Below are 25,218 nucleotides of genomic sequence, written 5' to 3' on the forward strand. Positions count from 1 at the left end.
GTATATAAATATATTGAGATGGCATCATGTTCATTGATTCAAAACACTTTTCTAAAAAAACACATCTATGATACCACCATTTTGTATACATATATCGTGATGTGATGGTATCATGGATTAAGCAAGCGAAATGATAAAGACATCCTTTCAATTTACAAAAAAACTTCGTTTTCCAAACAAACTTTTATTTGTTTAAGAAGTAAATATATAAAATTATATCTGATATATTCACAATAAACCAGACATTAAACGAGAAATAGCTCCTACATTACAATCATTGCATACTAATGTTCGCATGCTAATCCCTACATTATTGATTGTTAAATTGTCAACTCCTATATTATTAATTTCTACATTACAATCATTATATTAGTAATTCTTGCCTAACTTGCCTTTGATCAAACGACCCTTAGCAAGTAATTTGGACTGCATTTAAGGCTTGTATTAGACGCTCATTTCATCGAATAATCAGCAGTTTAGCCCTCTGTATCAAAAATATATGTACTTTGTATTTTCCAATAGTTAATATATGAGTTAAAAATACTCGAATGACATTAGTGACTCCCACTTTCAATGTAGATGAAGTTGAAAAAAGACGATCCAGTTCCAAACCAAATAGAGTATTACTCCCTCGGTTTCAATTTAAGTGTCTTAATTTGATTAAGCACGAAGTTTAATAAATAAAGAGAGACTTCTGAATCTTTTAACTCTTTTACTTATTCTGAAATTAAAATTAAAATTGGGTGGGTTTTACTTATTCTGAAATTAAAATGTGTGACCAATTACAAAATGTCATGTGACTTTTTAAAAGAGTTAAATTTGACTTGTTAGTTTGAGGGGTATATTTGAGCCAAAAACAAACTTTAAGGGTATTTTTAGACCTAAAAGATGGATGGAAGAGTATTTTTAGATCCAAAGGTGGAAGGATTTATGAGCCTTTTTTAATAAGTTAGAGGTATTTATGAGCCTTTTCCGATTAAAATATCATTTGAATCTTGTAATTATAAACTTGTCATGTAAGATGTTTGAATTGTCAACTTACTAAATATAAAAGAGATTTTTTTTGCAACAAACTAAAAAGAAAAATAACACTTAAAAACTTAAAAGACTTGACCCAGAACACATGTTTAATCAGCCATCAACATTTCAATATCCTTTAAAGTCTTTGATAAAAGTTGATTGTTTGAAATTTGAAACTAGTAATGAGAGTCCAAGTCAAATTACTACTATCACAGGATAGGATAGGACCAACCCAAAAGAATTATCCAAGTTATTATGGTAAGGCAAGAAAATACTACTATAAAGTAAAGAAGCAAATGGGTAACAGCTTTCCGTCGTAGCTGCCTTTTTCATTCTCTCTCCAATGATGCATTTCAATAATGATTCAGGAGAAAATTAGAGAATTAAGTCAAACCACTTTGAGAAAACAACCACATGCGCTTTCCAAAAAAAACGACTAAACAACTTCTTTTTTTGAAAAATAATCCATTTCTGAACTATAAATCTTAGGTCATGGGACTATTTGATAACCACCCTATTAGTTAGAATTAATATGGGAACTCAAACTGTTCCAATAAATACTTGTTACTTCACCAACACAATTTGGAATGAAAAAAAATATCATTTTCTAACGAATCTTGAGTTATGTGATTTTTATCTCACTTCATTGACCGCTAAGCTATTAACCACTAGGCTACACAATCGCAAATGCAAACAAAAAGCTACTGTTATTACCACTAGCTAGCACTGAAATAGATTGCAGTTGATATATTTAGTTTGAGATTATGCCAAGTTTATGTATGAGTATTAAAGGGCCCCAATTTCCACTAGCAAAACAGAGAGACCCCACCACACAAGTGCTTCTACATCCACCACTAAACTATCCTAGTCCCACCATTCATTTCCTTTTTCTTTTTTACACAAGAAGACACATCACATGAAGAAAAGTTTGACAATTTCTGTCTTACTAATTGAATATATCAATGACAGAAAATGGATTACTTTATACACAACAGTAAAAAGAAAAAATAACCTGTCTTTCAACAAAGCTAAAAAGTACTTAATAATAGGTAAATGTAGGAACCATCCACTGCAAGAAGAAAATTCTCATGGTCATTAGCATGTTATCACCTAGGGTCTCTCTCTATGAAGGAGGATTTGTTTCTGGCTTAACAAGACTTGATGTATCTGGTGGTTGAGAGTGGTAAATTGCTGATGCAAGAGAAATAGGCATGATGCATAGTGCCTTAGACTGAAGAAATTGCATTGCAGCACCAACATTTTCTTCCATAAGTTTAGCCACTTGCCTTTCTGTGCCATCACTTGACCACTTTTCCCAGGCTGGTTGGTTATTATTATTTCCACCTTCACTGCTCTCTTCCTAAATAAGACAAAGCCACAAGTATTAACAAACAGGGTGGACAATTCTGCTTAAAAAGAAGTTTAATATAATTAAAAAGAACCTCTACTGATGATATTGGAATGTCTGTAACAAGCGGTGCAACTGCTCCAGCTCCTCCTAGCCTACTCATGCTCAACACCTATAGCATCAAATATGATTTTTAACTTAGAAAAGTTCCAAAATGTTCAATAATGCAAGAAAAAAGTATTGATTCAAAAGGAGGAGAAAACAAAAGGAAGAAATCTAGTGCTATGCCCTCTAAAAAGGAAAGGTAAATTTCCCATGATGTGAGTGGAAGATCCTTTATGACATCTCATTTCACTATTTTATTCAAGTAACTTATTTGAGAGGCTTCCACTCAGCAATACTTCCTTTCAACACCATACTCGGGGGAAACTGTTTGCTGACCAATTATTTTGAACATATAGACATCATATTCAACTAATTAGTCCCTCCGTCCCAATTTATGTGGCACCGTTTGACTAGGCTCAAAGTTTAAGAAAAAAATGAAGACTTCTGAAATTTGTGGTCTAAAATAAACCTTAGACATGTGTGTGTCTATAAATCAAAGGGTGCCACATAAATTCGGACAGAGGGAGTATCATTTAGCACTGCAGACAACATGCATAAGGAAAATGCTACGCAAAAAATGACGTGGGAACATTTCTTGAAATGAAAAGCCATTGAAAAGAGCAATGCAAAAGCAAAAGCAAAGAGAAAGAATATTCCGTAGAGAGTACATTTTAAATAATTTTATGCAGAAAAACCAAGCAGGTCAAGATGCTAGTTTCTGCACCTTGGAGGTACTACATTCACGACATTTCTTTTAAATTTAAAAAGTTGCAGTTATATGAAGCTCTGTGTATTATCAGTAGTACCAGAATGCATTCCTGAAGCACCTTCCCGACCAAAATCAACATCAATACGTTAAAAAGGACATAGAGTGACACCTGACTGAAACTATTGGAAAGACTCTAGTTGAACTCACCTTCACTTGTAACCGTAGGAATTTGACATAATCTACAATTTCATCAAGCATTACAGCTCTATCAGTCTGCAAGACCAACAGACAAAGGAAAGAACAGTTGATGGATACCTCATGACAAACTTTACAAATGTTATAGAAAAATAATTATAACATGTTAAATATTGTTAATGTTTATACTTTATAGTTATATTGCGTCAAAATAATTAGAAGTGGGTGGCTGAATGTTTGCATTAACCGATAAATGCTTATAATCTCTCAAGACCATCAATTCAACATATTCTTGTTTGGATTCTGTGTAATCCAATCTCCCTGAATTATAAATGGTATAACTAGTGGACTAATCTAAATTGAAGATCTCCTTCAATTAACGTATCTAAGTATACTGAAATATCAAGATTAATCCTCTTTAACCAGTGACTACAACTATATGTCTTCTAATAGTGACTTTATCAAGCTTGAAATATAGACCATAATATGCATCATGCAGTATCCTCACAATAAGATGCTTATCAGCTACTCCATACTAAAATTCATTAACGAAAATAGCAGGAGACAAAGTCACTTAACCAATCAACTTCAATTTTTTACATTCTTTCAGGTAGACTAAAAGACACTGGAGAAAAGTTCAAAACCGCACACATGGGAAATTCATATCCATGTGACCCTACTATTTTTGAATGAAGTCTATTTTAGTTCTTCATTTTGAAGTCCTTATTGCTACTCTATCAAGAATCATAACTTGAACAGACTGAAAAAGTTGAAGAAGGTAGTGTTTTTAATTCTGCAAATAATATCCATCATTCCAGAATCCTTAGTGAATGCATAAAGTCCAGAAAAGAAAACTGTCGAAAGAAAGGGGTTTGCATGTTTTACCCTCTTCTTTTCTATCTTCTCAAAAGGATGCTCACAGTAAGTGAAACAGAGTTCACTATGTAGAAGAAAGAAAACTGACCTTATTGACACTGGGAACCAATTCTTGCAATGCTCTAATTCTTTCTGCTATCCTCTCTCTACGTAACTGCAGTTAAATAATAAAGTGAGTTATGGTAAAGTAACAACAACAGAAGACTAGTAAATAGGCCTTTATACATAGTACTAAGCCTTTTTTTTTTTTTTTTTTTTTTTGCGAATGTAAGTAGGATACATAGTATTAAACCTTGCACCAGTGTTTGGGAAAAGGATGTTTTCTTCCTAGTCTGGCTTAGAATACATAGTATTAAACCTTGCACCAGTGTTTGGAAAAAGGATGTTTTCTTCCTAGTCTGGCTTAGAATACATAGTATTAAACCTTGCACCAGTGTTTGGAAAAAGGATGTTTTCTTCCTAGTCTGGCTTAAGAATTATCACTATATTATCAGAAATTTCTCTTCTCAATGTATAACCCAAAAATAATATGAATTAGTTAGATGATCTCCAGTGAAAATAACGTTTCACTTTGTGGAACTTAGTTCAACCTGATTCATTTACAATGAAAAGTTGCAATGATAATAAAAAGAAGAGAGATAATTTCCTTCTGTCCAAACGCTAGAAACACCAAAAAAGCATGAACCTTGTTAAACAATCTGCATAACTTTAGAATACTTTTTGGTGTAAAAAAATCATACCCTCTCCGCAATGCTGTGTGGATCAGTTGCTTGTCCTCGCCTTGCTCTCACCCTTGGACGTATTGCAGGGGGATGAGGCATTGAAGGCATCGGTTGGCCATGAAAACCCTGTAAAAGATTGAATCTTGCCATTATATTCAATTGTATCTCAACGAAACAAATGGTAAAATCACTTAGTAAATGGTGGAATTCCTTCATATTTAGACCTCGGACCATGGTTTCGCTTTCATCACCTGGTAATGGAAAAAAATATCTTTACATATCAAGCCCCTTTTCTCTAGATGAAGCTAGCAATGCTAATCTCAAAATAAAATATCCTACATGAACCAGGCCTCGGGTCAAATCCCAGTAGAGACAAAAACTCTAGGCGATTTCTACCTATCAGTCCTAGCCTTGGTGGACAGAGTTACCCGGTACCTGGTATCTGTTGTTGGCAACTATCCCATGGAATTAGTCGAGGTGCGCGTGAGCTAGTACAGACACCACAATTATCAAGAAAAAAGTATATCCTACATGATCTCTAGCTTGAATACCAAAAGATATAAGCCTTCTTTGTTGGAAACAATAATTTAGAATTGTAGGAAACCAAAATTGGTTAGGATTTGGTATTTTAATTCATGTGTAACTAGGATTTATAGTCAAATTAGTATAGGAATAGGTTTTTCCCGTTTTGAGTTAAATTAGGTTTTATACCGTTATAAATAGGGCTGCTGCTATTTATTTTATATTGTGGAAATTGTAGAGAGCGTTTAGAGTTTCGTAGAGTTTATCAATAAAATATTTTCTTTCGTTCTTTTCAAATTACATGATTCTTTACTCCAAATCATACATGACTAACAAGTACACAATAGGAAGGGGAAAAAGAAAACACAAGAATTGATTTCCCACATACCAAACTCATACATAAACGTTTTCCCTCTGTATATTTTAATCCCAGAAATAAGGTGGAGCTAACAAATGCCAGATTCAAGCGAGAACTAAAATTCAGAAAAATAGCAGAAAGGTGAAAACTTTTTCAAGAACACATTCTACAACAGTTTGCACACACACACAAAAAAAATCCAAGAAAAAAGAAACAGAACATCACAAGATAGTTTTTAATGGCAACCAAAAAGAAAGCAATAAACTTTTAAACCAAGAAAAGAGATAGTAGCAATATTTACAGGTTTAACAGAAGAAGAAGCTCTGCTATCAACAACATCATCTCTAAATCTCCTTCCAGGTGCTGCTGCTGCTGCTGTTGACATATCATCCATTTTCAAGAACCCACTTTTCCCTTGTTCTAAACTCAACCCCAATGGAAAACTACCCCCACCACCCCCATGATGATGATGGTGGTGATGATGATGATACCCACCACCACCACCACCTAACCCAACACCAAGACCCACTCCTGAAAACTGACCCGACCCGTCACCTGAGTTTAACTGGAGCATCATCCCCTGTGGTATTGCTCCAGTTTCATTTCCCGCCATATTTTGTTCTGCTCCATTGTATGCAGGAAAACCCAAGATTTGATCAAAGAAATCATCTGGTGGTCCTTCAGATGGATTGTTAGCCATGGTAGTAACAAAAAAGATTCAATTTTTGTTGGATCGGACCACCTTAATTTCTCACAAAAAGCATTTGAACAATAGTAATTAAGTGTTTTGTACAAACTAGTAGTACTAAGTACTCACAAGTACTTGTATTTATAGAAAAAAATAATAATGGAAGTGTGTGTTTGGCTGGTGCTAACTTTCTAAAGAACAGTGAGAGCGATGAAGAAAATAAAAGGAAAGGGGAAAGCGAATGGTGTCACCATAAAGCTTTGCTTTAAATATATAGACACATTGTTCCAATGGTGTCAACAAAAGCAATTGTTTAAGGGTGTGTTCGGTAAGAACCAAAATGTTTTCTTTAAAAATATTTTTTTAGAAAAATAAGCGGATTTCTTATTTATTTTCTTTAGTTAGGTTTGTAAGTAAAAATATTATTTTAAAAACATTTATATGTAATGCAGACATATACTTCGAGGGCCGAGGGTGGGGTGGGATGCTGAGTTGGTAGGGGGTGGGACTCGGGTGGGGGTGAGTGGTAGGGAGGAGACAATTAATGTGTAATGCCACTTGTAGGACTTGTTTTTCCTACTTTCATTAGAAACTCATTTTTCTAAAGAAATTTTTTTCTTCATTTTTTTTGTGCCAAATGCCCTTCAAATGTACTGGTTTTTAATTTTTGCTACTCAAATTTGAAATTTTTAATTTTTGTTGTTCGCCTAAAACCCATGGGTTCTGGGTCCGAACCCAACTCAGTCAAATTTTAAAAAAAAAATCACAAGGTAGAAGTTTGTAGCAAAGTGAGGCCTATTCGAGCAACGTTAGGCCTTAAGGCAGATGTTTGTAAAATTCCAACTACGTAAAAAACAAAAATTGTCTGAAGGTTGAGGTGGAGTTTTGCAAGTAAAACTTTGCCTTGTGATTTTTTTTTAAATTTTTATTGAGCGGGGATTTAAACCTGAAATTAAAAGATTTTTAGCGAAAGATAAAAATTAATGACCACCAATTTAAGGGACAAAATTAAAGACTAGCGCCTTTGAAGGACAATCGTGCAAATGACCCTTCTCTTTTATTAAAAAGACCCGTTTAAATACAGTCCTTTTGTTTTATGTTTGTTTTATATTGGAAAAACATTCAAGTGGGAATGTGGGACTAAAAAGTTTCGCCTTCTGTAAATCGGAATCAATTAAAAATTAATACTGTTACTTTTGCATAAAGGTGATATGAATAAATTACAAAATGATTGAAATAGCCATTAGCCAAAACGCAGAAGTTAGACACACTTCATTTTCCAATCCTAAATCATGGAAAATAAACAAGCACATTATAGATGGATAAACAAGAAAATAAAAATTGAACAATCCTTGTGGAATTTTGCTAGCACAATTTTTGAGTTTTTCAGTTAGAAGCAAACAACTACTATGGCCAAATGGCACCCTAGCTAAATCTGAGAAAGTGGTTATAAAGTTGGACATAAAATAATATTTTGATGGAATTTGACCGACCTTGTTCGTCTGAGCACTTCCACTTTAACTAAACCTCAACTTTATCTAATAGATCAGTGTTTATATACTAACTCATATGTAACATCTTTAAAATATGCCAACCATTGCCTAACTCAAATTTTTAAATCACCTCCTAACCATGGGAGTTACTTTACTGTTCTATAATCAGTCATAACTTGGCCACAGACAAAAAGAAAAATATAATCTATCTCTCTAGTTTTCACCCCACCAAATATAGCTACTCATCGCATTAAGTTATTGACCTAATTGACACAAGCTATCGTTTTTAACTATATGCAAATTAATTAATTATCTTTAATATTTAACATTAGAATGACTCGGCGTGGATTAGAAAATGACTCAGCATGCAAATTAATTAATTAATTCTCTTTAATATTTAACATTACAAGACATTTTAGGCATCTAGTATCTCGTACCAAAGAATCTAGTCGTGCTAGAAAATATAGAACATTGCTGCTTTCTGTAATTTAATATCTATCTGATCAATATATTTATGTCACTAGCACGAATGAATAATTCCTTGTTTAAAGAATATGTGCTTCCAGGATTGTTTAAAAGAACCTTCAATAATGATGTTCAACAAACATATTCTGTTAGAAGGATCCTAACGTATTGTTTAATTGAAATATTTTATCTTATCTAACTTTTCATTTTGCAACATATAAAAAAAGTCTCTTTAGTCTATGAACATGCCTCAGAAGTTCGGGCAAACTGCTCGGAAGGATTATGCAATGGAGAAAACGAACACAACTGCCTAAAGGAAAATCAACTTAAATAGCCAACTGTCCAAAAAAAAAAAAAACAGCCGGCTGATGTATAATATATGCATAATTAGTGTATAATGTTTGTCTATTGGCTAGCGGATGTGAATATTTTTAGTCGACCAACCAAATGCGTAATCCGCATTAAACACATGCAACCAATGTATTTCCAAAGATAAAAATATCATAGAGAAAAAAACAAATATAATGGTTACAATAACTAGAGGGGGATATCAGTTGTGATCTCTCAAATCCTTTTGACACCTAAGTATCTGTAGTGGCTGCTAGTATACACAACCACAAAAAACTAAAGTTGCCATGTGAAATTCTCTGACTACATCTTTAAATTGTTTAAAATAATTATACTCCAGTTTTACAGTAGAAGTTAATGAATGATAAAGATACAAATATTTCCAACTTTTACAACAAAGCTCAAGACCTGTTTAGATCTTCCTCTGGTTCCCACTCCATATTTGAGCCGAAGGGTATGCTAAAATCCATATATCCCCAGAAACCTCGCGTGCTTTTGAAAATAAAACATAAAGCTCGCGATGATTGGACGGGCATGATAAGCTGCCATTACTATTCTGTTCTATGCCGGTCTTTAGAATTGCTGTACATGGGTAACAACCACACGGGGCCATGTTTCCGTCTCCCATAACATCGCCAATAAATCACAAATATTACAGCTATTACACACACAGGGATTGCCCACCTGCAGGCAGCAGCAAACAAGATAGGAAAGGAAATATTACTAAAATGTGACTGATGCAAGCTAAAGCAACAAAGAAATTCACAAAGGATATCTAGAAGTAACAGAATTTCAGAATAAAAAGGTAATAATTTCAATACCTGTCCAGGTCGAGGATTGGACTATACACAAGCGTTTCCCAAGCAGCTACAATAAAATGCCACACTGGATTATAGTAAAGTGACTCTGCAGACCAAAACATTCTTGTATATGTTTCTAAGAAGATAAAAAGTATCCACGCGCCAATCTCGACCAAAATAAACTTTATGACGAACCGCCCAACCACCACCATGAAGAGTGAGAAAGCCACCAACCAATTAAAGAGTCTGTGATTATAGTCCTTAATAAATAAAGACTTTGACTTCTCCAACATCTGCATGATTTGTAGATATACGCAATTCATTTAGAGTAGGCTGTATGAAATGGACAAGGGGAAGGTGGAAAAAACAATAATTGAACTCGGAGTAATGCATAAGCATGTATAAACAAGACACAAAACAGATAAAATGGGTAAATCTGGAAACCGAGACTGATACTGCTTAATTCAAATGATAATTCATCATCTGTGACTCTTGGTTATACTTTGGACAGGTAAAGGAATTTTCCTTTGTTATTGCTTGCATTGTCTTAAGAACACTGGCAAAATCAGTTTCGCACAGTTTATCTGCACACATGGAGCAGGGGGGAGAGGTGGAACTTCCGTTTCTTAATTTCAACAATGAATTCACAGAGACACCGTATAATTTTAGAGGCCACCTCCAGCTAAATTGATTCCAAAGACGCTTCAGAATCGTGTCGACTCTTTCTAGTGCAATTTTTTATTCTTTTAACTAGAAGGGGGATGTAGTCTACTAATATTAACTAATCCAGAAAGAAAACCTACTGGAAGAGGGGGAGCAGGCAAAACATCTCATAAAAGAACATTTGTGTGACAAATAATTTCTATATTCAAGAGTGGCTGTGCAACTAATGAAGATCAAAGCAAGAATTCGAAAGCAACATAATTACTAGACATTCTTGACTAATTCCCAAGGGATAAAAGATGATGGAAAGGATATTTTCACTTACTGCAAAAATACTATAGTTTATGTTTGTCTGTTATCCAGATTTGTATAGTCAATTACAAGTAAAAATGTATATTTGCCTAGCTTCCTGAATGTTTTTTTTTTCCTCATCTGTTAATCCAGCTTGATGCAATTAACCTACATATTCACCAGCAGACGGTCAAGTCTCGATCCATGGCTCACCTTTTGGGTTCAATTGTATACTTAAGGTAGGGGCTTCCTGATAAAACACATCCTATTTCTTTCTCTTCTCCAACCTCCCAACACAACCAAAAGCAATATTATGGTAAGAGCTGAAGTGTACACGCAGTATATTGAGAAAAATCTTTTTGATTAAAAAAAAAAAAAAAAAAGAAGCAAGTACTAGAAACTAAACGTATTAAAACCTTCATCATCCGCTTTTCGTAGTTGATTTTAGAAGGTCCGACACATTCACTGTGAAAGCTTTGGTTACACTGGATGAAGCCAGCATTAAACTTTGCCATCGTAGGAAGTCTGAGGACCTGAAGATTGTCCATTTTGTCCTCACAGCTAGTATACAGAGCCTCACACAGCTTTGAGGATTGATATTCATTCGCCAACATGATATTCTTATGCACCTGCAGTACATGTGGCAATAAGATAAAATTTGAGAATTACATAAACCTATGCTTGTTCAATCAATTTTAAACCTTTTCAATCTCTTCATCCAATTGATCAACTGATTTTTTTGCATGGTGATGACCAAAATGCTGTTCGTCAAAGACGTTCATCGCCGCCTGTCTGTGCTCTTCATGAGCCTTTTGCAAAGACTCAGCTGGCATTGGCAAAAGCACGCTTGCCATCCGCTCATTGTACAGTTTTAGACACCGCTCCAGGATACCCTTGTTGAAGACTTCCACAAGCGACCCCGTGGATGGAATCTCCCCTTTATTCAACGCATCAAGAATCTGGAAACAAAGTTGTCATTTAAGAGCAATAAGTTCAAAAAAAGGTCGTAAGTATACAAAAGCGATTGATTACAATCAGGATAATTGGTGGATAATCACCTGCTCAAGGAATGATACAAACTCCTTCCCGTTGAGAGATTTACCCTGGACAATTTTTGGACGAATAATAGATGCTACAACTTCTTTTAATTGCTCCCTCTTCTTGACATAAAGAGGATCCAGCTCAGCATCCTTCATATCACAAAGCTTTGTGCGCTGAAGATGGGGCTGTTAAAGAAATATGCGTGTTATTATATCTAAGCGCATAACTCTGGGAAGTTCTTATACAAAATGCTCAAATCTAAAGGCATACCAAGTTTGCTATAATACCTTAGCATGTGTCTTTACTATCCAAATACCAATGCAACTACATAACAAACAAAAATTATTTTCCTTCATTTTCTGGGGAGAGAGGTAGGATGGGATTTGCGAGGCAGGAGTCTAGGAGATGATAAAGCTATTATTTAGCAACCATACCTACACTTACGGACATTAAATGATACCTTTCACATATAAGTTTAATCGGTTCTCCATTTCCCTTAAACCCCCACCTACTTCAGGGAGTGGGGGGTGGGGGAGGGAGAGTCCAATATGATGCTATAGTTGTATAGCGTGACTTGCTTAAGCAAAACCAATGTCTTATCAAAAGCGAAAAACGCCAAGGTCTGCTATAAAGCGCATTCAAAAAGCACATGCTTTTATAAAGAAAGTCGCAAATGAAGAGAAAAATGATCAATGTGTGTGTTCATAGGGTTTTGCTATTATCAGATTAGCGTTGTGTCTACTTTTGTATTCCATAGAGTACTCCTAGTAGAAAAATAATAACATAGTAACCCGAAGGAAACTAAAACATAGTAACGGAAAGGACATTTTTGTCTTTTGACCAGAAAAGCTAAACCCAACTTTATTTTCTCTCTTGGTATCTCGCCCTCTCTTATTTTCTCATTGATTTGTCAGTGGTTGCCGGACCTCTGACTAAATTGGCCCCTGTTAAACTGCGGCAGTAACACTGGCAATCTCTCTTTAACTCCTGATGGGTTTTGCTGCCAAATATAGTGTATTCATCATTGACTCGATCCCCAAAATGTAGTGCTTGTTGTAGATCTTATGCTTTTTTTTAAAAGCCTAGTCAGTCATCCGTTACTTTGCAATTCTAAGGGTGTCAATTGGAAGCATAGCATGTGAGCTTGGACTACGGGATATCAAAAAGCAGTCAGACTGGAGGCATAGAGAAATTGCTGATCTAGAGAGCTAACGGAGCTTTCAGGAGGGAAAGAGATGAATTAGGCAGGAAGTAGCAGCACTAAGTGCAGGAAGTTGGGATGGTAGAAGTAGTGGCAGCGTCCGAAAATGGGCAAAAGCAGAGACAACAATGATGGTGGCATTGAAGACTATAGGAGGTGAATTGGGTATAAGAAAAAGACGTGTGTTTGACACAAAGGAAAATGTTTGACTTGAAAATGATTGTTTGGAAAAGGTTCTCCGGTGTAGTGTTAGTGGAAAATATTTATTAAAGCTTGATAATAATATCAGCAAATTGGATAGTGCTCCTATTGGAAATTTTATGAAACTTTTGAGTGTTAAAGATTGATAACAAAGTCTAAATTAGAGTTGGAATAGTTGAAAAAAAAAATCAGCCTTTTGATGGAAAAAGTTTTCCTCAAAAAATACTTTCGGGTAATCAAACACCAAAAAATGACTTCCTCATGGAATTTTTTTTATTGGAATATGATATAAGTTTGGGTAATCAAACAACAAAAAATGACTTCCTCATGGATAAAATTTTATTGGAAAAGGATTTCCATCATACCAAAGATACATTTTCATGTCTTAATGGATATTTACTGGAATAAAAAGTGGGGAAAATGTTAGCAAACTTATGTGTGGTGTACGCATGCACATCTCTCTCTCTCTCTCTCTCTCTCTCTCTCTATATATATATATATATATATATATATATATATAGAGAGAGAGAGAGAGAGAGAGAGAGAGTAATGCAAGAAAAGAACTATAATCCAAACAACAATTATACGGATAAATGAACTGAAAAAGTAAAATTCAGCGAAAAATAGTATAGCCTCAAAGGTTGAGTGATGGTAACTTCCTATCAAAGCAAAATAGTGTATCAACAATGAGAAATTATCCTTGATCAAAATTAAAACCAAAAGAAATGACGGAAGAGAAAAGAGTTGGAATATTTAGACTCATCCAACAACATGCCCAATGTAATCTCACAAGTGGGGTCTGGGAAAATCTAGACTTATCCAAAAAAAATATCTATATAGAGAGTTGGAGAATCTTGTAAATATAGTCACATTGACATACAGTATTTTTTTAACAACAGTGGTGATCGAGCCAACTCGCTGGATTTGAACCCTGGTCTCCAAGGTTTGCACCCACCTAATTGACCACTAGGCCACACCCTTGAGTGATAGTCACATTGAGATACATATAAAGATAACATGAAGGAAAATTCGATTAAACTAATATTGGTTAGGGGCTGACAGCACAAATCTAAGTCAACTTTCCACCTTCGCCAATCTCGAATATTCAAGAATGTGAAATAAATTAATTTTCTCTTTCGCCTTTTTTTTTTTTTTTTTTTGGTTATCTATAGTTTACAAATATAAGGAGCAAAGTTATAGCAGGCCGTTGCAGGAAAGGGATGTAAAGAGGAGGTAGTTGAAGAGGAGGTTGGAAATAAGTTATCAGTATGATTTATAGAGATCAGAAAGTAGTGAATTTTAATAGTAGAGTAGGCTACTTCCTATTATCATCGGGTGGCTGGACGGACAAGTTTTTGGCGGTATCGGTGCATGCTCAATGAATTCAGGCTGTTCCCGGATTATTTTCTAATAAAGCTACCAAGAAAAGAAAAACCTAATGGCATCTTCTTCAAAGGCAAGATACAATGACCATAAGAAGAGTGGAGACAGAATAGCCTGGGTTCTTGCACCTAAAAGAGGTGCACACTTGGACAGCACAGAGAAATAATACATCCCAAAAGGTGCACAGATCACGTAGAGAAGCAATATATACCTAGAACTATAAAGGACGGTTTTAGGTTAGATATAACATCTGGTGATTGTTGCAGTCACAAAACTATCTAAACGACAATTGAATACTTTTATTGCACTAAGCTGTGAAATGCAAAACTCAAGGAAGAAGAAAAAGATCAAAGGGCAGAAGAAGTTAAGGCATACTTGTGGTAAGCTGAAGGCTGTGCTATTATCACCCATAATGGCTAAAGAATCTCGAATCTGGTTCACCTGAAACCATGCATTACAATTAAAACCAATCTATTAAGGCAAGAATCTTCACCATGTGCAGAACTCAAGATTATAAAGAGCACCTGATCAATATTTTTATCACCTGTGGAAACAGAATAAGCAACCATAGTTAGCTTATATTAGGCTTCATAGTTATTCATTATGCATTTATATAAAGGTAACTGAACCAACCATCACTATTAGGGACATGTCGTAGTGCTTCATCAACCATTTCTTGCACAGATTTTCCTTCTGTAAAAGGTACAAGCTCAGACAAATTACAACAGAAGGAACAGAAACAAAAGGCATCTCGTTATTAGATGGAAGAGAACATACTGAGTAAACACTGATAAATTTTACATTAAAAAGATTATATTCAGCACTTCAGCTCATTTGTTCATGTCCATAAAGGATGTCACATACACAAATTGTCAAACAATTGCACATATGAATCTTTGGGACATCATTTCCCTACTTACGCAGAAAATCTCGTTGGATGAGCCATAGTAGCTTTGCAGGTTCAAACGCAACATCTTGCCCCTACACAACATCCATCAACTGAGCATGTCATATAACTTGTTACGCAATTTTTCTTTCATTGCCCCTTTCAATGAGGTAGAAAATTAATAGGCTTTCATGACTCCGAAATGCTTACCTTAACTCTGGCCGCAAGGAGAGCAGAGATACAACAATGAAACAGCAGAGGGTCAGAAAAGCAACAAAGAGAATGGAAACTTTTGAAACAAAAGTTTGTCAAATATAAACTAGAAACTTTTGAAACAGTTTATCAGAATTGAACCTTCCATAGAACTCCTCAGCAAGTTCAACTGCGAATGACAGCCGGGATATGTCAGCTTCACGTATCTAAAACATACAATACAACACAATGCACAAAAAAAGATGATTAGGGAGAGCTTATACATTTAGGAAAATAGGACAGGAAATAAGCTACCAATCTCAGAGCCAAAACTTTAACCATTCAGTTTCAGTTTCAAAAAAAAAAAAAAAAAAACAATTGCCCTACCCATATGTAGACAAGAATTGGTGGAGCAACAACTGCTTTTAATACAAATAGACCAACCATTGTATTCTTTGGTTATCTTCTAGCACTTGCTCGCCACTTATGCCGTTAAATGAGCTTAAAGAAAATTTCTATGTGATGGCAATTATATTTTGCTCAGCTGGCAGACTCTTCATCAATTAAGTGTTGTGCATCACCTACTTACATTGAATAACTCCAGTATTGGAGTAAACACTATATACTACAATATATAATTGGTACTTGCCAAACGAACAAAGAAATGCAAGCTACACACAACCCATCTCTAGTTTATTAGTTAGTAAATTTTTATTTTTTATCCATGTGTAATTGGGTTAATGTGGAATTACTATTAGGCACCATGCTGCCTGCTGGCATGTTCGCCAATTAGCACATGAGACCACCAAATATTATTTTTTTAGACTGTGTTGTCTCGGTCAGCTAGTGTGCACCACAACTATTTCATCGAGTACCTGCTACTTCCCACCAGTACAAGTTCCGCATAACTCTGTCCACCAAGACTTAGACAAATGGAAAGAAATCACCTAATATTTTTTTGCCGTTGCTGCGATTTGAAAAAAAAAAAAACTAAAAAGTAAAATAACCAATCATTTGGGTGGTTAGGTTTTCTATTTGTATCTTGACTAGTAATATCGAGACTACATTACTATCGCATCTAATAAGTAGAGTGAGTGGTCGTTCTCATTCCCCATGCTGGCATGTTCTCCACTTAGCACATGACACCTTCAATTATTTTTGCCACACATTTTCAGGACTTCTTGCTCAAAAAAAAATAAAAAAAAATAACCATTTGGGTGGTTAGGTTTATGGTCATTAATCTTTCAGTTTCCGCCTTAAGAAATCCTGAAAGCACACTGAAAATGATCAACAGTTATATGTTTGAAAAAACAAAGGGACCAAATCGCACTAATCCTATAGCACAAAATTGAAAACCAGAAGTTTGCCACATTAGCATTTTAAGTCATAAAATGTTATTCAGCGAAATAGCAGCATCAGTAGCTGTCAAGTTGTATTCTCCTTTCTCAATCACAGGATGAGTCAGAAGAATCACTATGAACAAAAGAGCTAATCAGAGGAAAATAAGGAGTATTATTCTCTATTACATGAACTCTTGTATAAGAATGCCAATTATTTCAGGTAACACAATAGCCGCCTCAGTACGTACATCTAGAGCATTTAGTTGGTCCACATGTAATCCAAGCACAGTGAACATTCACAAGGTAATTTGAAATGATTAAATACTTGCATGCCAATGCTAGTAATGTCAGAGGCACCCATAAAACGGCACTTCAGTGCAGGCACCAACACATCCGTCTCAGAGACATGAGCTCTTTCATGAAGAGAGTGGCACTAAGTAAAGTGATGCATTTAATTGTTAAGAGAAAATGTTATAGATAAATATATTGGTGATTAGTAAGAGGAAGTTTAAGTTTTAGTACAAAAAAAGGTAGTCAGTAAATCTGGACTAGAAACTTAAAACTGTATCTACATCTGATCAGGGACTTAGTGGGATCAAACTTGATTGACAAGGTTTTACCTCCATACATTTTGCTAATGCAAAATTTTCAAATACTTTGTCCACATAATTGTTGTTTGTGTTTATAATTTTTTTTTTTTGGCATAAAATTTATATTTTTTGAAACTCTGCCAGTGTGTTTCGCATCCTATGTGAGCTTGCACTTTCGGTCCAAGCCTAGTTGATTGCCAGCAAAAAACTAGTCAATTTATGATCAAACAAAATGGATATTAAACATTCATATAACTGAGATCAACCTATTGGGATTGAAGTTTAGTTTTTGTTAATTTACATTCTTTATTCTTTTCTTCATCCATGCCATTTTGCACTAAATACACGTGCTTTAGCTATGCTTTGCACTTACTGAAGTGTAGTTTTTGTCAATTTACATCCTTTATTTTTTCTTCATCCATGCCATTTTGCACTAAATACACGTGCTTTAATTATGCTTTGCACTTATAGAAGTAACAAATTTTGATGCCTTTTTACGTTGTCACCTTGGACAACACAGTGTAATCCTCTACCTTCTCATCCCATCATGTTGTCTACTGACAAAATAATAGCTCTCAAGAAATTTGTGATGACATGGTTGCTAAATGTGTGAGGCTGTTCAGTTTAGTTTAATCATCAGATAGCTTGGGACATTATTGTGCATGCTTCTTTATCACCTAAAACCCTACTAGAAGCAATATCAATGTGCTTTGAGTACCAAATTATGGCCATTTTTCCTTGAACAAATGCTCAATTCAGAATGATCCACCCCATCTCATCCATCCTATGGCTATCCCTCACTATTGATACTTGTAAATACATTCAAGAAATCCACTATCCGCATCTATCATAATATCAACATTTGAAGTAATCGAAGAAGGACATAAAAGTGTCCCATTCCTATCATTTATCTTCTCAAAAGGAAAAAATTATAAGAATCCAAAGACATTACAAAACATGAGGAGAAGTTCAAAAAATGTGAAATTTTGCTAAACAGGGGTAGAGGAAAATCTAGGAGGCTACCTCACCTTTTGGGAAGAGATTTTGAAGAGGTGGGCAGATTTAGCAAGACCGTTAAGTTTGCTATTGAAAAAAAGAAGGAGAGGTACATTTTTGGAACGATAGTGTTCTCTTGCGGGGGACTTTGAGGACGGAAAATTATTTCCCATTGCAGATTACAACAGTGCAATGGTTGAGAATGTGGCCTCAAGGTATGAAGACGCTATTTTATTTGGGACATCCAGTTTAGAAGAGCACTAAATTAATGAGAGTTAGAGGACTTGCCTTAATAATTGGTTCATCTCAATCATATGAAGGCGGCTCTGAAGGAGCTGGAAATGGACATGAGAGTTTCACCTCAAGTAATTATACGATATGCTGCTTGTTAGAGAGAGGAGGAACTTCCACATGGGGCTATTTGGGTGCCCAGTCACCTAAGAAGTTAAGTATTTTGAATTACGAGATGCTTGGGAAGCTAGAAAATTGGAGCGAGAGGATGGTGCTGATACTAGCTGGTGGTTTTGGTCCAAGCAGCAGAAGATGTCAACCAGCTACTGTTGTGCATTGCAGTATTGCCTCAACACTATGGAACTTGACACTACATAATTACCACAGGGATCAGTTAGAAAATGGAAGGCAAGGAATAAAGGGAAGAAATAATGACCTGGGAAGTTACTCGGCGCGTGATATGGACTATTTAGAGAGGGAGAAATAGAAGTGCTTTTGAAGGAAGGAAACAACAGCCTCCCAAATTTCAAACATCACTTTTGCATATCTGCTATCTCCTTTTTTTTTTTTGAAATTGTCACTTTTGCATATCTCTTGAGCACTTATACAATGTTATTCATTGAAAGTAACACATTTGTTGTGTTGAATTATGTTACTGCCTCATCTAAAAGCTTAATCCACACGTGGGCCTTATTATTTTTCATAGGTCAAGCACATGAATCCTTTTTAACTAAGGATGGTTGTAAGACTCAAACTTCGGACCTCTATTTGCTCTGATTCGTGATGTATTGTGTGACAACCTCATTTAAAAGCCTATACTGTTAGAGATGGCACACTTCTATTCACTTAATTATATCTTCAACACATATAGCTTCTTTTTTGCTTTGTATACATCTTGTATCCCCAAAAGGTTGCCAGCGTAACACTTACTCCTTTCTTTTTCTTTGTCCCAAAGATGGTATAAGAGCCAACTTGCATGCAGCTCGACTGTTCCACCAACACGTGTCAGGTAACTTTACCCACCAAGACTTTGACAAATGGAAAGAAATGACCGAGCCTTTTTTACCATGGTTAGAATTTGAACCATCTTCTCTTGTGGTTTTCATTCCGCTTTATTGAGCTTGCAGACATACAAAGACCATAACCTACAGGCGCACAGGAAAACGAGATATTATCCAGCGTCAGCATCAAACCCTGCTTTTTCGGCCAAGTATTGGCAGCAGAAAATAACTCTCCATATGTCGTACATCACACCCTTGGGAGCTATAACACTTACTCCCTTAATGAATAATCACATTCTGGCAAAGAGTTGTTGAATTGACCAATTTACCCCCGAGAAAATAATGCTTACGTAAACCAACTATATTATCACTATATTTCTAATTGTTTGCTTAGTTTTTCTCCAGCAACAAAAGCAATAAGACCGGTAAGAAGCTTTTTCTTCTTCTTTCAAAGTCTCTCAGACGTTATAGATTGGATCATGTTAATACAAACATTTGGCTTGTTAGACAATTGCTATTTGCTTGAAGACATGTGTTCTTGTGTAATCTTTTGATGTATGAACTTAGTATTTTGTTTGTACAAGTTCTTTTTGGGAAACATGTATGTTGTTATACATGTTATGATTTGTTTTTTTCTTTTCTATTTTTACAACCCCAAGTTCCAAGTGTTCTAATACTTACTTTAAACTCATCATACTTGAGGAAATGCATGGAGCCAAGCTTTCTAATGATAGCTTAATTGTCTGAGTACATCGTCATCATTACATTATGGAGCCAGATTCAACAGGTCAGCAAAAATTGAAGTTCTTGATCTATCATATAATTTAAAATTGCATACTCATTCCATAATCTCTTAAGCAGCATGCTTTATAAAGCAAAATAGAAAGAAGATACATATTTCGCTTTCATTCTTTTACTTTTTGAGATGGATAGAAGGAAGATAAAGTAGCTTTGAAGCAGAGAACAATATCATGCAGAAGCCTCGCTATCAAGAAACTAAGCCTGGTCATAGTTTGAGTAAAAATATGGTTTGTCCCTCCCCAACACAACCCCCACCCCCCACCCCCTTCATAGGAATGGTTGTCACAACTTTTTGTGAGATAATAATCGCTACCATTCTCCAACGACTCATCTCCACAGAGGGGATACATTCTCCAGATATCATCACTCGACACTTCAGGGACAATTAAAAAATAACCGGTTCTGTTCCAATAGAATCCACAAAACTCAAATTGTACATGTTTCACCAACTTACATTGTCATGGCTGAATATAGAATTAAAATGAGGACTAATCTGTACAATTTCATAGAAAAGAGAGTGGATATTATGGTAAGAGCAACATACCGTCTCAGGGAGATTATAAATAAGCACAGAACTCATAACAGCTGCAAGGGCAAAAATCCTGAGAATCAAAGGCACCCAGAAACAACCGCAGTTAGTCAGATATATATGTTAGACTACAACATCTGAGGATTAGCATATTACCGGTCATCGTATACATTAGATTTTCCAATGCTTTCAAAACCTTCCGTGTCAAGGTAAAAAACAGAAGTTTTTACTCCGTTGATATCCAGCTCTACTGGAGTGCCCCAAACCCATATTCCTGGAAGAAAAGGAAAGGATGAAGTTAAATGATGTCCAAATCTCTTTTTGAAAGAACAATGTCCAGCAAAATCTTGCATGTACACCTTTTGTCTTTGTATCACGCATATGCCCAACACCGAAACCTGCAAAGATAGAACTCCATCGATCAGTTGCTTAAAAAACTGCAGAAAAACCTTACAGCTACCAAGCTAACAGCAAACCTTAACCTAAACAAAAAATGATGTCAGCTATCAAAAGAATAGGGCGCACCTTCATAGCAAGACAGGGAAAGGAGCTGATTAAGAGTAAATGATTTTCCCGAACGATATGGACCAATAACCTGGTCAAATAGTTTACAGAAATGTCAATATACCAGAAAAGGCATTGGTGGCAAATAAAATTTAGGTAAGGAACGGCTCAGCTACCAACTTCCTCCAACAAAACCATATTCAGATGCACAAAAAGACAGATAATAGATAATCCAAACCAGTGCATGCAAAATTTAAAAAAATACACATAACAGTACTCCCTGTTTGCCAGTAAAACTAACCTAATTTCCTTTTTGGACCACTCTGAAAAGAAAAAAATTGACTTTTTTCCTTTTCAATAGAGAATTTTTGTCTTCCTTTTTTCTTATTTCTCCTTCTAACAATTAGACAAATATGCGATTACATCTATTCAAGATTATTTCAAATTGATGCAAAGAAAAAAGAATTGAAATGGCAAGGGTTAAAACTTGATACAATACCTTGCCAGCTAAATATTTAACTTTCCATTTCAAAACAGTTATTTTGAATAATTTTTTAAATCAACGCAGTTATCTGTTCGGACATTTTACTAGGGGTCACCATGCAAGTCATACTAAGTATAGTTTAACGAACAGGGGTGACAAATACAGAACAGGACCAATCCTTAAACATAATAATTGAAACTTCCATGCAATAACAGGGAGACTCAAACTTCCATAGAACTGTGCAAGAGATGGTAACTTTTTTTTCCTAAGAAATGACAGGCTTTTTTTTTATGACGAGGGAACCTGCAGCCGGTACCCTTCGGGTGAGCACAGGGGAAAGAAATGACAAGTTTTAAGTTATAACAAGTGCTAGATACTAATGCAAAACCTACAGCAACAGCTGCAATGGGTGTTGTTATCTTCTCAATTGCCTCCAATCCTTCTCTTGCAAGGCGAAGTTTTGTGTGACCTGGATCAGGCTCTATAATAGGAAACCTGTCAAGTAGAAAGATAGCTATATGTTGAAACAACAAACGGCATTCCAGTAATAATAGAAAGATAGCAAACTATGTACAGCAAACTATGTACATCCATACGCAAAGATGACATAAAGCTTGTGTACATTTAACTAACTGAAACCAACTTGCATGTAAAAGGATTATGAGACAACATTGATCATATGTCATAGTGCAAATAAATAATCCAATTCTAACACACACACGAAAACAATAATATACTGCAAAGATTCTGAGCATTCATGTTCTATCTGTCCAAGCTGTAGAGATACTCATTAATACTGCTCCTTATCTTTTTCTCTATGCAAGGAAGTCCAGGCCAACTTGCATGTAAATCGATTATTTCACCAGGTATCTGCATCCTCCCACCGGCGCACGTTCCATCTTAGGCATATGGGAAAAATCATCTAGGGTGTGTTTGGTGTGGAGGAAAACATGTTTCTAGAAAATGTTTTTCAATTTTATCATGTTTGGTTGGTCAAAATATTCTGGAAAACATTTTCTCTAGGAAAACAAGTTCCTTAAAATTGAAGAAACTGACTTCCCTAATAAAAGTAGGGAAAACAAGTTCTATAAGTGGCATTGCAAGATCACTGTCTCATCCCTATCCACCCAACACCCCTAACCCCCATCTCTTGACCATCCCACCCCCTGCCACCCCCGAACCCCACCTCCCACCCCATAGTGTTTTGCTAGATTACGTATAAATGCTCTTGGGATAATATATTTTTGCTTACTAACCAAACACTAGAAAATAAGTGAAAACCCCACTTGTTTTCCAAGAAAACATTTTTCCTTCGTACCAACACACCCCTAGCGTTCCACCTTTAGGTACCATACAGCTTATTATGTATGAACTTTATATGACTGGCAAGCTAGTCTAGATAGAGTGAAATGAATAATGAGGATTCATACAGCCAATCCCAACTAGCTCTAGATTAGACTTAACAGTAGTAGTTGTTATTGTTGTTGTTTATAATGGACATGCTAGCCATAAAAATAAAGTTAATATAGGAATCCTACCTAATGAATATCAGTACAGGTTCAATCAGTCCTAAATGACCATTATACTTAAACCATGTTAGCAGTCATCAACTCATAAGAAAATTAATTAACTGATTTGAACCTATGTCATAGCATTTTACACTAATATTACTACAGATCACAAGAAAACACAAGGATTTGAACCCAAATAACTCAAAGTAAAGATCATGCAACAAAAGGGTATGTACAAAAGTCTTACGCTTGATGAAAATTCTCAATACAATAACACCCAGATGCGAAAAACCAAAGAAATGTGAAAATAACCGAGATTTGCCAAGAAAGCTTCATTCTTGATCTGTGGATTCAACTGTTATCTTGCAAATGCAATAAAGTTACAAGCATTGCAAGGAACAAAGTAACTAACAAAACATAGAAAACTGAAGAAATGGGATTTCAATTCTTCAAAAAAAGAGAAGTCATGTGCAAGGGTGCACGTTAAGGATCGTGGACCCGTTTCTTGAAAAGATTGGTTTTTTATTACTTTTTAGGGATTTGATATTTTGGGGTTTCAGAGTTTATGAGATTCTTGTCCAAGTAGAAGGAATTTGGAATGTGTAATAACGAAAAGAAACTTTTATCAATTTCCTTTCCTTCCAAACACGGCCAAGGGTATTATTGTCGATTAGTTTTCAGAGTTGACCCCAAAATTCTAAGTACACAACTTGTTTGGTGTAAATTAAAGGGCACAATTGCCCTTCTTTTGGGGTGGTCTTTAAATTTTGCCCCTCATATTTGAAATCTTTAAATTTTACCTTTCGGCTAAAATTCATGGGTTCCAGGTTCGAACCCCCACACAGTTAAAATTTTAAAAAAAAATCGTAAGTCAGAGTTTAAATTTCGCTATGCTCCCACCGGCATACACTTGTGAAGGAATTACCAAAGTTATGCCAAACCCGGCACACTCATGCCTTATGGGCAGACTTGGCATAAGTATGTCGAGTCCGGCATAACTTTGGTCATTCCTTCACAAGTTTATGCCGGGTCCGACATAAAAGTTTGCCCCCACCGGCATAAACTTGTTAAGGAATTACCAAAGTTATGTCGGACCCGGCATACTTATGCCAAGTCTGCCCATAAGGCATGAGTATGTCGGGTCCGGCATAAATTTGGTAATTCCTTAACAAGTGTATGCTGGGTCCGGCATACACGCGACTCAAACCTTGCTTCGCAATTTTTCTTTTTAATTTATGCATGAGCGGGAGTTCGAACTCAGAACCTCATGATTTCTGCGTGAACGCTCAGAGTTGCAATGCGAAGGGCAAAAATTAAAGACCAGCAATATGAGAGGCATAATTTAAAGACCACAAATATGAGGGGCAAAATTTAAAGACCACCCCAAAAGAAGGGCAGCCCGTGCAAAAAAAATGTAAATTAAATGGGCTATGACTTGGGAATTGAACTATGATTCGTAGAGCATTGACATTTGGGACTCATTTAAGGCATAGCCAAACTTTATAATTTCTTGTAAATTTAGTCAATTCGTAAATAAATTCCGTCATACATGATTGAAGTTGTCAAAAATTTTGTTCCAAATTTTGCTAAAAGGTTGGCATATTGCTTTGCAAGCAAACTTGCGACTTACGCATATGAAAGTTTGACTTGTCAAAGTTAATTTCCGACATACGCGTCTGAAATTTAGCTTGTCGAAAACTTAAGAGATTAATGCTTGAACATCA

General features: G+C 35.6%; 1 protein-coding gene and 1 pseudogene across 2 annotated transcripts; both read right to left on the reverse strand.

Annotated features, from left to right (window-relative positions):
* Positions 1 to 1,937: 1,937 nt before the first annotated feature.
* On the reverse strand, positions 1,938 to 6,800 carry LOC132610716 (transcription factor UNE12). Of its 2 annotated transcripts, XM_060325070.1 has the most exons (6): positions 6,157 to 6,799; positions 4,994 to 5,101; positions 4,342 to 4,407; positions 3,390 to 3,455; positions 2,463 to 2,540; positions 1,938 to 2,380 (listed from the first exon to the last, which is right to left on the reverse strand). In XM_060325070.1, exons 1-6 carry the CDS (start codon positions 6,553 to 6,555, stop codon positions 2,144 to 2,146), a joined length of 954 nt encoding a protein of 317 aa, XP_060181053.1. In that variant the 5' UTR covers positions 6,556 to 6,799; the 3' UTR covers positions 1,938 to 2,143. The 2 variants fall into 2 exon arrangements, with proteins under 2 accessions (XP_060181053.1, XP_060181054.1); XM_060325071.1 differs by lacking the exon at positions 3,390 to 3,455 and having other exon boundaries at positions 6,157 to 6,800.
* Positions 6,801 to 8,982: 2,182 nt separating this feature from the next.
* Positions 8,983 to 24,137, reverse strand: LOC132610717 (uncharacterized; annotated as a pseudogene).
* Between the last annotated feature and the right edge of the window lie 1,081 nt (positions 24,138 to 25,218).

This window comes from Lycium barbarum, chromosome 9, assembly GCF_019175385.1.
Source record: "Lycium barbarum isolate Lr01 chromosome 9, ASM1917538v2, whole genome shotgun sequence".
NCBI lineage: Eukaryota > Viridiplantae > Streptophyta > Magnoliopsida > Solanales > Solanaceae > Lycium > Lycium barbarum.